Source organism: Erpetoichthys calabaricus, chromosome 1 (genome assembly GCF_900747795.2).
Source record: "Erpetoichthys calabaricus chromosome 1, fErpCal1.3, whole genome shotgun sequence".
Lineage (NCBI taxonomy): Eukaryota > Metazoa > Chordata > Cladistia > Polypteriformes > Polypteridae > Erpetoichthys > Erpetoichthys calabaricus.
Window position 1 is genome coordinate 332,426,300 of NC_041394.2, and position 12,573 is coordinate 332,438,872.

Here is a 12,573-nt window from a genome sequence, read left to right on the forward strand (position 1 = left end):
GAACTTCTTCATTCCTCTCCTTGACACCATACCTACCCATCACCTCCTTGTTTCCACTGTTCCCTTCACCAACATGCCCATTGAAATCCGCTCCAATCACCACTTTCTGTCCCTTGGGTACACTGTTCATCACTTCATCCAACTCACTCCAAAATTCTTCTTTCTCGTCCATTGCACACCCAACTTGCGGGGCATTTGCACTAACAACATTTATCATCAGACCTCCAATTTCCAGCTTCATAATCATTACTCTGCCTGACACTCTTTTCACCTCCAGAACACTCTTGACATACTGTTCCTTCAAAATAACCCCTACCCCATTTCTCCTCTCATCCACACCACGATAAAACAATTTGAATCCACCTCCAATCCACCCGGCCTTATTCCCCTTCCATTTAGTCTCTTGCACGCACAATATATCAATCTTCCTTCTCTCCATCATATCTGTTAATTCTCTCCCCTTACCAGTCATACTGCCAACATTCAAAGTTCCTACCCTCAGTTGCACTCTCCTTACTTTCCTCCTGCCTCCGGACACGTTTCCCCCTCTTCTTCTTCTCCTTCTTTTTCTTCGGCCAACAGTAGCCCAATTTCTGCCAGCACCCAGTAGTTCGGATTTCTGAGGAGACTTTTATTTTGACACACGGCGTCGCGGCTCCAGACCGGAAGAACCTCTTTTCTGTTGTTTGTTGTCGCTTTAAACCACAGCGCGAACGCTCATCTCCTAAACTGAGGAACTTGATGGTGGTGTTGATATCAGTTCAATTGGTTTACCGGAGGGGGAAGTCGTTGAAAAAAGAAGCACATGTACGTATATGACTAATGTTGAACAGATAGAGACAAACAAGGTAAAATAAATGACAAAACAACAGGGCCAAGTACACCGTCGTCGCCAAGCAAGCAAGTATCTGCACGCGAACGTAGAAGAGCTCGGGGATTATCACTGAATGGATGTGCTGTGGGAGGTTTTGGAGTTGTCAAGTGGGACAGCTCATTTTTACGGTCACGTGCATTTGCGGTCGATTTTTAAACTGTATATAACACACACACACACACACACATTATATATATATATATATATATATATATATATATATAGAGAGAGAGAGAGAGATATGTGTGTGTCGAAATGAATTTCAAACTAAACTCCCCAAAAGTGCATCGCGATGCTACTTATTCAAATCGACGCAAAAATGCAACGTCGAACTGATCATTTGTGTATGCGAAGAAAAAGTAAGAGATATGTCACAACTAAGTATTCGTGCCTTCTCCAAACAGTCCAAGTCGGAGCTCCAAAATGTTAGATCTGGCAACAGGAAATCCATTTCCGTTTAGCGTGAAATAAATACATAAAATTAATAAAAACAGTTCCAGTTTTCCATCCCGACTTCAATAACAAGGCAGGTGGCAGAATCTTTTAAACAGCACTTTTAGGTGAACGTTCCATTCAGCTTTTTTAAGCATATTACAGGCGCGAGAATAATCATTTAATCCAGTAAATGAATTAAATTCAGCAATTTATTTTCTTACCCGATTGTCTAGTTTAGGTATAAGCCCACAAATTTGTAAGCTTGACAGTTTACTTTATTGTATGCAATAATATAGTGAACTTCACCTAAATAACGCTTTTAGTTGAAGTCGCAGCAGCTTAATACTCTAATTTCCCTTAAATCTGCATGTCTACAACACTATATGTATACAGGTGCTGGTCATAAAATTAGAATATCATGACAAAGTTGATTTATTTCAGTAATTCCATTCAAAAAGTTAAACTTGTATATTAGATTCATTCATTACACACAGACTGATGTATTTCAAATGTTTATTTCTTTTAATGTTGATGATTATAACTGACAACTAATGAAAGTCCCAAATTCAGTATCTCGGAAAATTAGAATATCAATTAAGACCATTGCAAAAAAAGGATTTTTTGAAATGTTGGCCAACTGAAAGGTATGAACATGAAAGTATGAGCATGTACAGCACTCAATATTTAGTTGGGGCTCCTTTGGCCTGGATTACTGCAGCAATGCGGCGTGGCATGGAGTCGATCAGTCTGTGGCACTGCTCAGGTGTTATGAGAGCCCATGTTGCTCTGATAGTTGCCTTCAGCTCTTCTGAATTGTTGGGTCTGGTGTATTGCATCTTCCTCTTCACAGTACCCCATAGATTTTCTATGGGGTTAAGGTCAGGCGAGTTTGCTGGCCAATCAAGAACAGGGATACCATGGTCCTTAAACCAGGTACTGGTAGCTTTGGCACTGTGTGCAGGTGCCAGGTCCTGTTGGAAAATGAAATCTGCATCTCCATAAAGTTCGTCAGCAGCAGGAAGCATGAAGTGCTCTAAAACTTCCTGGTAGACGGCTGCATTGACCTTGGATCTCAGAAAACACAATGGACCAATACCAGCAGATGACATAGCACCCCAAACCATCACTGACTGTGGAAACTTTACACTGGACCTCACGCAACGTGGATTCTGTGCCTCTCCTCTCTTCCTCCAGACTCTGGGACCTTGATTTCCAAAGGAAATGCAAAATTTACTTTCATCAAAGAACATAACTTTGGACCACTCAGCAGCAGTCCAAAGGTGAGACGCTTCTGATGCTGTCTCTTGTTCAAGAGTGGCTTGACACAAGGAATGCGACAGCTGAAACCCATGTCTTGCATACGTCTGTGCGTGGTGGTTCTTGAAGCACTGACTCCAGCTGCAGTCCACTCTTTGTGAATCTCCCCCACATTTTTGAATGGGTTTTGTTTCACAATCCTCTCCAGGGTGCGGTTATCCCTATTGCTTGTACACTTTTTTCTCCCACATCTTGTCCTTCCCTTCGCCTCTCTATTAATGTGCTTGGACACAGAGCTCTGTGAACAGCCAGCCTCTTTAGCAATGACCTTTTGTGTCTTGCCCTCCTTGTGCAAGGTGTCAATGGTCGTCTTTTGGACAACTGTCAAGTCAGCAGTCTTCCCCATGATTGTGTAGCCTACAGAACTAGACTGAGAGACCATTTAAAGGCTTTTGCAGGTGTTTTGAGTTAATTAGCTGATCAGAGTGTGGCACCAGGTGTCTTCAATATTGAACCTTTTCACAATATTCTAATTTTCCGAGATACTGAATTTGGGACTTTAATTAGTTGTCAGTTATAATCATCAACATTAAAAGAAATAAACATTTGATTAAACATCAGTCTGTCTGTAATGAATGAACCTAATATACAAGTTTCACTTTTTGAATGGAATTACTGAAATAAATCAACTTTGTCATGATATTCTAATTTTATGACCAGCACCTGTAAGTTATGTCTTTCTATTTTGATCTGCTCAAGTGCATTTCCACTTCACTGTTGAAAGAAATGTGACACTTGCTGTGTTGCTGTTCAGATCATTCAACAGGTAGTTTATTGTTTTTTTTTTTGTTTGTTTTTTATTACATCATAAAAGAAAAAGGATGGCAGCAGAGGTATCTTGGTAATCCAATGGTTAGCGCAACTGCTTCACTAATCCAGTGCTCCAGGTTTGAATTCTGTGCCTGGTAGTTGTCTGTATGGAGTTTGCTTGTTCTCCTCATGTTGGGGTGCATTTCCCTCCCACGTGCCAAAAGACATGCAGGTGAGGCTGACTGGTGATTCCAAGTTGGACCACGTGTGTGTGCGTGAGTGGGATTGGACTGACTGCCTTTCCCAGCTGTTTTCTGTGTTCTGCCCAGAGGTCCCAGTATGGGCCCTGACCCCACATGACTGTAAATTGGATTATGCAGGTTTGAGAATGCCATGAGATGTCAGAATTTGATCACATCTAACACCATTGTTTTCATAATCTCTCATTGTTAGAAGTACATATATTGTTTGTGTTGCTCCCAAATCATAATATTTAACATTTGGAAATTTTCATTGTAATTTTTTTTTTCAGTTTGTCTCTCTAATTATTGCAGATCTCATTGTGAGCTTTCAAGTATGCATGTTTCTCATAAGTAATAGTTTTATTTTGGGTTCATGTAATGTCTGACAGGTTTAATGGGACACCAGACCAGTAGTATGATTCCCTTACAAAATTGAATTTGCTTTACCTGTCATTAAGGTGCTTTCTATTAGAACACTCTAGATGAGAACAGGCCATACAGACTAACCAAGCTCGCCAGTCCTATCCACTTATTCTAAAAAAAACATCAAGTTGAGTTTTGAAAGTCCCTAAAGTCTTACTGCCTACCCCGCTACTTGGTTGCTTATTCCAAGTTTCTGTGGTTCTTTGTGTAAAAAAAAAAAAAACTTCTTCATGTTAGTGTGAAATTTACCCTTAACAAGTTTCCAACTGTGTCCACGTGTTCTTGATGAACTCATTTTAGAGTCACAGTCTCCATCCACTGGACTAATTCACTTCATAATTTTAAACACTTCAGTCAGGTCTCCTCTTAATCTCCTGTAAAGGCTCAGTTCTTTTGATCTTTCCTCATAACTCATCCCCTGTAGCCCTGGAATCTAATCCAGGGGTCTCCAACTCCAGTCCTTCATTCAAACTCTTTTCTTAATTAGTGACCAGTTTTTGCTGCTAACAAACTATTTCCCTTTATTTTACTTGACTTTTCTTGAGACTCTGACTTTTGAATTGATTCTTGTTCCTTAAACAGAACCTAAACATAAATTTGATGTGAAGTGAGCCAACAGATGACCAACTAAGTTGGGGCCTCAAACTCCAACCTTCATTCAGTTTCTTAACTTGAAGCCAATTCTCGTTGCTAATTAAACCCGTTATTTAATTCAGTGGCGCTCATTCTGCCATGGCAGACATTTCCAAAACTGTTGATTTTCTTTTTTAAGAGCGCTGACAAAATGTTATGTGGACCTGAGCAGATCAACATTACTGAGGCCTTCACCTTTCTTTATTTTCAGTTATTGTGTGATGGATGCAGGTTGTTGTTTATGTGTTGGTACAATTTGTGTCTTAATATTGTTTGGTTGCTAATTAAGGAAAAAAGAAATAATTAAAGGGCCTGAGTCTTAAGTTGTGCATCAATTAAAATTATAGCAAAGAGTTAATTACCAGCACAATCTGTACATTAATTAAGAAAAGGGTTAGAATGAAAACCTGCAGCCACAGTAGCTCTCCAGGACTGGAGTTGGAGACCGCTGGCCTAGTCGCTGTTCTCTGGACCTTTTCCAGCACTGCTATGTCCTTTTTGTAGCCTGGGGACCAAATCTGCACCCAGTACCCCAGATGAAGCCTCACCAGTGTGTTATAAAGCTTGAGCAGAACCTCCTGTGACTTGCACTCCACACATCAAGGCACTGTATAATCTGAGATTCTGTTAGCCTTCTTAATGGCTTCTGAACACTGTCTGGAAGTCGATAGCTTAGAGTCTACTATTATTCCTAAGTCCTTCTCATACGGTGTACTGTCGATTTTTTCTGACCGTCCATTGTGTATCCAAACCTTACATTTTTACTTCTTAAGTGTAATGCTTTACATTGACATTAAATCGAGCTTGCTTTAAATGTTTTGAATGACCATAAATGTACCATATGATGGTCATGGGGCAGTTTGCTGGTAATTTTTGCTGTTCATCTTAGTTTAATTTTCATTCACTCCTCCTCTTCTGTATTTTTGCATTTCAGAGACTCTGAGGTTAGTGCCTGTTTGGACATCAGTTAGGGCAAGTCAGGAACCGATCCTGGAGAGGGTGCCAGTCTAGCTTGGAGCACTGCTGTACATTCAGTCATACCAGGTAAATTTATTATCAGTTATTTTGCATGCACATCTTTGGGATATTGGAGTTAAACTGGAGGACCTGAAGCAGCTATTACACAGATATGGAGAGAACATGCACATTCTACACAGATATATGACACTAAATTAGGTGGATTAGCAAACATCCTAGTATCTTCAGACACAACTGGGCAACATTTCAGATTTAGGCTTCTATGTCAAAAGTGAAGTTATTTATAAAATCTTAGAAATAAGATGTAAAACATATGACAAAATCACACGAGTGATCTGAAGTTCACCTTGGAAGAAAAATTTGTTGCCACAACCCAAGTGTATATGGAGACCATTAAAAAGCTTAATAGGATAATAATGCTATGTGAAGCACAAATCAGAAGATTTAAAACTTAAGAAACCTCCCATGGAATAAAATGTCCATAATATGAAATGCATATTCAAGTAGTAGCAAAAGTCAAAAGAATAGAGGCTAGCAGGCAATGAGGTAAGAGGAGCCAACTTAATAACATGCTGTGCTTTTTGGTGCCACTCTGAGTGTGTTGTTCTGCTTTGCTTTCAGTAACCTAGTATCACTATGGAGGAGGTAAAACCAGCTGTCCAGGAGCCCCTTAAAATGAAATTTAAATTCCGAGAGCCAAGTTAAGCAGGCATGTGGAATGATGATAAAGGGTCGGATTCAACACTATTGAGGGGGGCCTTGTTTTCAAGTGTTTCATGGAGAAAAGAGGTATAAACATTAAGGAAGAGGAATGTAAATGGGAATCGGTGTACTGCAAGCAGAACAGGGAGATTATTAAGAAGGAAGAATATGAAGAGGTGTCCGTAGACACTGAAGGAGAATCTGAACCCTCATCCGATGAGACTCATCACAATAGAAGTGTAGTTGTAAATCATGTCAAGGAAGAAAATGTTACATTGGCCTTCAAACACAGAGGAGCACACTCGCTACAGAATTGTTCTGTCTACAAGAAGTCTGAATCTTTGCACAAGGAGGTGGATATGACCAAGAAAGCATCCTGGCCAAGTCGTAATGGAGAAGGTAGGCAGTAACATAAAATACCAACATAAGGCTTGGGGCAGATGTAATTTACTTGAAATGTCTTGTCTTGCTCTCAACAAACTTGAAAATAAAGGGTTTGGTTGATTTGCAATTTTGGTTCCAGTAGTTCAGAAACAATTACATGTTGTGAATTGAACAGCAGAATGTTTTTTCCTCTCATTCCACTAAAATGCTAACACTTTGAATGCAGTGCCACATAATCAATAAAGTGTGACTGAGAGCATACAGATGTTAAAACTGCACGGAAGAGCTTGTTGCTAATTCTATGTAATCTACAGGATGTGTAAAGCTTTAAGGGTCTTACTTACAATTCTTCACAGTTGGTGACATGCAGCTAGCTGTGTGTGCCTCTGCAGGGGACGTATAGACACAATTGTTGGAAATGGTACCCCAGTCTGTCTATGCACCTCTTCACTCATTGGAAGAGTTTGTGTTTTCAGTCATCGGTTCACAGAGTGCTTCACCCATTTCAATAGCCTTATTGATGAGAAAATATGTATTTATTTCATGGACCAAAACATAATTAATCAGTAAGAAACCTGATAATGTTTTCTACACTTTAAAAATGTTTAGATTTTGAAGACATTAACTAAAAAGAGGTATTAACAGTAATTTTCTTTGTAAGTCAATCCATGAATTATTATTATTATTAAATGAATCCATGATTGTTGTGAGTTTCCCCTTAGGATTAATAAAGTATCTATCTATCTATCTATCTATCTATCTATCTATCTATCTATCTATCTATCTATCTATCTATCTATCTATCTATCTATCTATCTATCTATCTATCTATCTAATATTCCAAAAGGTTGCTGACTGACCAAAATAGCAGAACATAATATCGTACCCAAAAACTAGTGTGCAAAATTAGATGAGACTAGCTGTGTAAGCCACACGGGGTCCTAGCAACTATTGAAATAGTCAAGAAAAAAAATTAAATGTCGAGATGTCAGGTAATTGAAAGTTTCTTCAGAGGTTTAGTTTTGCTGATGTGCTGGCCTTGCTTCTGTATTAGTGGCTAAGCGACTTTGTCTTTCTTCTGAGGTTTTGCTTTGGCGACGTGCTGGCCTCACTTGTGCTATTACCGGCGAGAGAAAAAGTAAAAGGTATACCATTTTGCCAATGTTAGTGGCTAAGCGACTGTCTTTCTTTGGAGGTTTCCTTTTGCCAGCATGCTCGCCTCACTTGTGTATTAGCGGCGGGAGGAAAAGTAAAAGAGATGCTGTTTTGCCGATGTGCTCACCTCGCTTCTGTATTAGTGGCTAAGCGAGTGGCTCTTTCTTCTTAGGTTTCGTTTTGTCGATGTGCTCGCCTCACTTCTGTATTAACAGCTAAGCAACTTTGTCTTTCTTTGGAGTTTTAGTTTTGCCGATGTGCTCTCCTCACTTCTGTATTACAATACAATTTATTTTTGTATATCCCAAAATCACACAAGAAGTGCCACAATGGGCTTTAACAGGCCCTGCCTCTTGACAGCCCCCCAGCCTTGACTTTCTAAGAAGACATGAAAAAACTCCCAAAGAAAAACCCTTGTAGCGAAAAAATGGAAGTAACCTTGGAAAAGGCAGTTCAAAAAGAGACCTCTTTCCAGGTAGGTTGGGCGTGCAGTGGGTGTCAAAAAGAAGGGGGACAATACAATACAATACACAAAACAGAACAAACCCTCATTACAGTATAAAAATAAAAATTTTACAAGTACGGAGCAGAAGCAAGAGAAAAAGTAAAAGGTATACCATTTTGCCGATGTTAGCAGCTAAGCGACTGTCTTTCTTTGGAGGTTTCCTGTCAGCGTGTTCGCCTCACTTGTGTATTAGCGGCAAGAAGAAACGTAAAAGGGATGCTGTTTTGCCGATGTGCTCGCCTCGCTTCTGTATTAGCGGTTAAGAGAGTGACTTTTTCTTCAGAGGTTTCAGCTTGTCGACATGCTGTCCTCGCTTGTGTTATTAGTGGCGAGAGGAGAAGTAAAAGGGATGATGTTTTGCCGATGTTATTGGCCAAGCGACTTTGTCTTTCTTCGGAGGTTTCGTTTTGCTGATGTGCTGGCCTCGCTTGTGTTATTACCAGCTAAGCGAGTTTTCTGTTTCCTTGGAGGTGGAGCACTTACCCCGACTCCACCTCTCACTTCCGGGCCGGACGGACGGACGGACGGACAGACAGACATACACTTCCACACGTAGACATTTATATATAAGGTATGGAAGGTTTAAAAAGGGGGAGTGGCCATAATTTTATTACAAAGAGTACTACTGAAAAGTAATTCTCTAGAAGTCATAGGTTTTGAACTTGTAATGCTAGGTGCAGGAAGTTTTCAGGATTTGTTCTGTAGTATTAGATGATTTTTAACCTCTGAAATGGTTGGTCCTCTGTTGCATATCTATACATATTAATAAAAGGCAAAGCCCTGATTGATTGACTGACTGACTGACTGACTCATCACTAATTCTCGAACTTCCCGTGTAGGTGGAAGGCTGAAATTTGGCAGGCTCATTCCTTACAGCTTACTTACAAAAGTTAGGCAGGTTTCATTTCGAAATTCTACGCGTAATGGTCATAACTGGAACATGTTTTTTGTCCATATACTGTAATGGAGGAGGCGGAGTCATGTATCACGTCATCACGCCTCCTACGTAATCACGTGAACTAAAAACAAGGAAGAGATTTACAGCACGAGTCAAACGCGGGAACGAAGGTAAATGACGTTAATTTTTGACTGTCTTTTAATACTGTGTAAGCATACATATTAACACATGTGCAATTAAACGTGTGCATTTACGGGGTGATTTCTCAGGCTTAAAAGCGCGCCTTTTACTAAAAAGGTAAATGCAAAACTATTTTCAATCATTCTATGATCTGCTTCTCACAACTGAAGGCACCGTGGCTGATGTTACGTCACTTGCTGTCCAACCATAAGCGTTACCTGGTAGGTAACCGGCCACTCACTTCACTCCCTTACGGAAATTGAACCTCTGAGGTTTTCTTTTGTTCTTATTTAAAATTTAAAAGCAATACTTCACTGCTGCTCAGCCCCTCTAGCGCTGACGTCCGAGGTTCGATTACCGTAAGCAAGTGTAGTGAGTGTGTAATTACATTCACGGCATTCGTAGTCTGATTCACAATCTGATTGTATGGGTGGTTACCTACCAGGTAACGCTTATAGTTGGCCACCAAGTCAGGGCGAAGTGATCACTCGAGTAAAGGCAGCTTCACAAAAAAACAGATCCTTAACAAACTGTTCTCAGTGTATTTTCCCTCAATTTACAAAGGTTTTTTTTTTTCTTAATAAAAATTTAAAAGCGGTACTTCGCCGGTGCGAAGCGCGTGGATTTGACCGACTGACACATACAGACATATTCATGAGTGCAGGTACTTCGGAAAGAAAGCACCGTGTAAATCAATCTATCTATCTATCTATCTATCTATCTATCTATCTATCTATCTATCTATCTATCTATCTATCTATCTATCTATCTATCTATCTATCTATCTATCTATCTATCTATCTATCTATCTATCTATCTATCTAAAGTTTAAATTAAGTTCATAGACCTACAAAAGGTTGCCATTCATTTGAGGCAAGATTGCTTTTCTTCTGTACAACTATACGTTGCATTCTCAACAGTGTGCTTGCACGGCTTCGGATATATATATATATATATATATATATATATATATATATATATATATATATATATATATATATATATATATATATATATATATGTATGTATGTATGTCTATATATAAATATGTAAGCTTATAAGTACTGCCTTACTTCTCTTTAAGAAAGGAAGATGTAATGATACTTGATTTAAACAATTCCATGTCTTCCTGGGTTTGCGTAGCTTATTGTCAATATCTTTACACCTTTTTTTAAGACTTATTGACTGAAACGGGCTTTCACGAAAAAAGTTAGGGCATTGCTACAGGATACACCCTCCACAAGTTAAGCAAGTAAAAATAAAATATATATTTCTGCTTTATTTAAACCTTTTAAGTTCGTATGCATAGCCCCATTTGGCTGTTTAATTTTTTTTTTCTTTCTTCAGTAATATTTAATCTCCTTAAAGAAAAAGAACATATCCATTTTACTTTTTTTGTATCTCTTTAGTAATATTTTAGTGTAAAAGGATAACCAGTATTTAAACCTTTTATGTTACTTTATACATTTTTTTTACACAATGTTGAAAAATTAATAAGAAAGCTACATATTTTGGCAGCTGCTGCTTTCATTTCCAATGAAATGAAAAAAGCTGTCCAAGAGAAAACGTCAATGAAGAAGAAACAGTTTGCACTTTCTAAAAATGAGAAACCCTCATTTATAAAAGTTTGCTGCAGATGACTTAACTGAAAATAAATGAATAGTTCCTATGTGTATAATACATATTTATCTATTTTACTTATGCCTTTATTCCACCAACTTACAACATCTGAGGTACAATTTGTTACATTACTTTTGTTTTTTGCAGCACAGGCAGGTGAAGTGACTTCCTCAGGGTCACACAGTAGTGTCAGTACCAGGATTTGAACTGACAAGCTCCGGGTTTGCTGAAATATTACTGAAGAAAGAAAAAAAACGAAAACGGGCAAATAGGGCTATGCATACAGATGTCCATCCATCCAGCAATGTGCCAGCCCACCGCAGCGCACACACACCCACACACCAGGGACCATTTAGAATCGCCAATGCACCTAACCTGCATGTCTTTGGACTGTAGGAGGAAACCGGAGTACCCGGAGGAAACCCAGACAGACACGGGGAGAACATTCAAACTCCACGCAGGGAAGCGAACCCGGGTCTCCTAACTGGCACCTTTCACTGCGCCACCATGCCGCCCGCATACAAACTTAAAAGGTTTAAATAAAACAGAAATATATACCTTTATTTTTACTTCCTTAACTTGTGGAGGGTGTATCCTGTAGCAAAGCCCTAAGTTTTTTCATGAAAGCCCCTTTCAGTCAATAAGCCTTAAAAACAGGTGTAAAGCTAAACTTGCAGCACCACTATTCAATTACACTTCCCTAACGCCTCTCCTAATGGGACATACTGTGGTATCTAGGCATCAGTCAAAGCACCAATCACAGGCCCGATTAGAAAGTGGGAAGCTGTAATTTGTCGTCTCCCTCCCATGTAACAATCACAGCCCGTGTTATTACGCACTATGTATGTATGTATGTATATATGTATATATGAAGAGGATGGATGGATGTATATGTGTGTGTTTATGTATATGTGTATATGTATGTATATATATATATATATATATATATATATATATGTTGATATGTGTATATATATGTATATGTGTATATGTATGTATATATATATATATATATATATATATATATGTTGATATGTGTATATATATATATATATGTATGTATGTATGTATGTATGTATATATATATATATATATATATATATATATATATATATATATATATATATATATGTATATATATGTGTATGTAGATATGTGTATATATGTATATGTATATATATGTTTACATAACCTCTTTAACACACTACTTCTCTGCTGCGAAGCGCGGGTATTTTGCTAGTTTGCTAATATATGGCTTTCTCAAAATTGTATAAAAAGAATTTTCTTTTACATGTCGCAGAGCACTAAACCACATCAGATTTTCCACATTTTGATAGGTACTACTCCTATTATCTATACTAATAAAAGGTAAAGCCCTCTCTGACTGACTGACTCACTCACTCACTCATCACTAATTCTCCAACTTCCCGTGTAGGTGGAAGGCTGAAATTTGGCAGGCTCATTCCTTACAGCTTAC

The 12,573-nt window shown here is 38.6% G+C and overlaps 2 protein-coding genes across 2 annotated transcripts in view; one reads left to right on the forward strand and one right to left on the reverse strand.

Moving 5' to 3' along the window:
- The window catches only part of LOC114666580 (zona pellucida sperm-binding protein 3-like), a 515,374-nt gene that overhangs the window by 215,490 nt on the left and 287,311 nt on the right, over positions 1-12,573 (reverse strand). The window lies entirely within an intron of this gene.
- Positions 674-12,573, forward strand: part of LOC114666684 (zinc finger protein 664-like) — a 23,544-nt gene continuing 11,644 nt past the window's right edge. Inside the window, exons 1-3 of the mRNA XM_028821644.2 lie at positions 674-807; positions 5,609-5,718; positions 6,274-6,753. Coding sequence (XP_028677477.1) covers positions 6,429-6,753 — 325 coding nt within the window. The 5' untranslated portion in view covers positions 674-807; positions 5,609-5,718; positions 6,274-6,428. The remainder of the gene's footprint in view (positions 808-5,608; positions 5,719-6,273; positions 6,754-12,573) is intronic.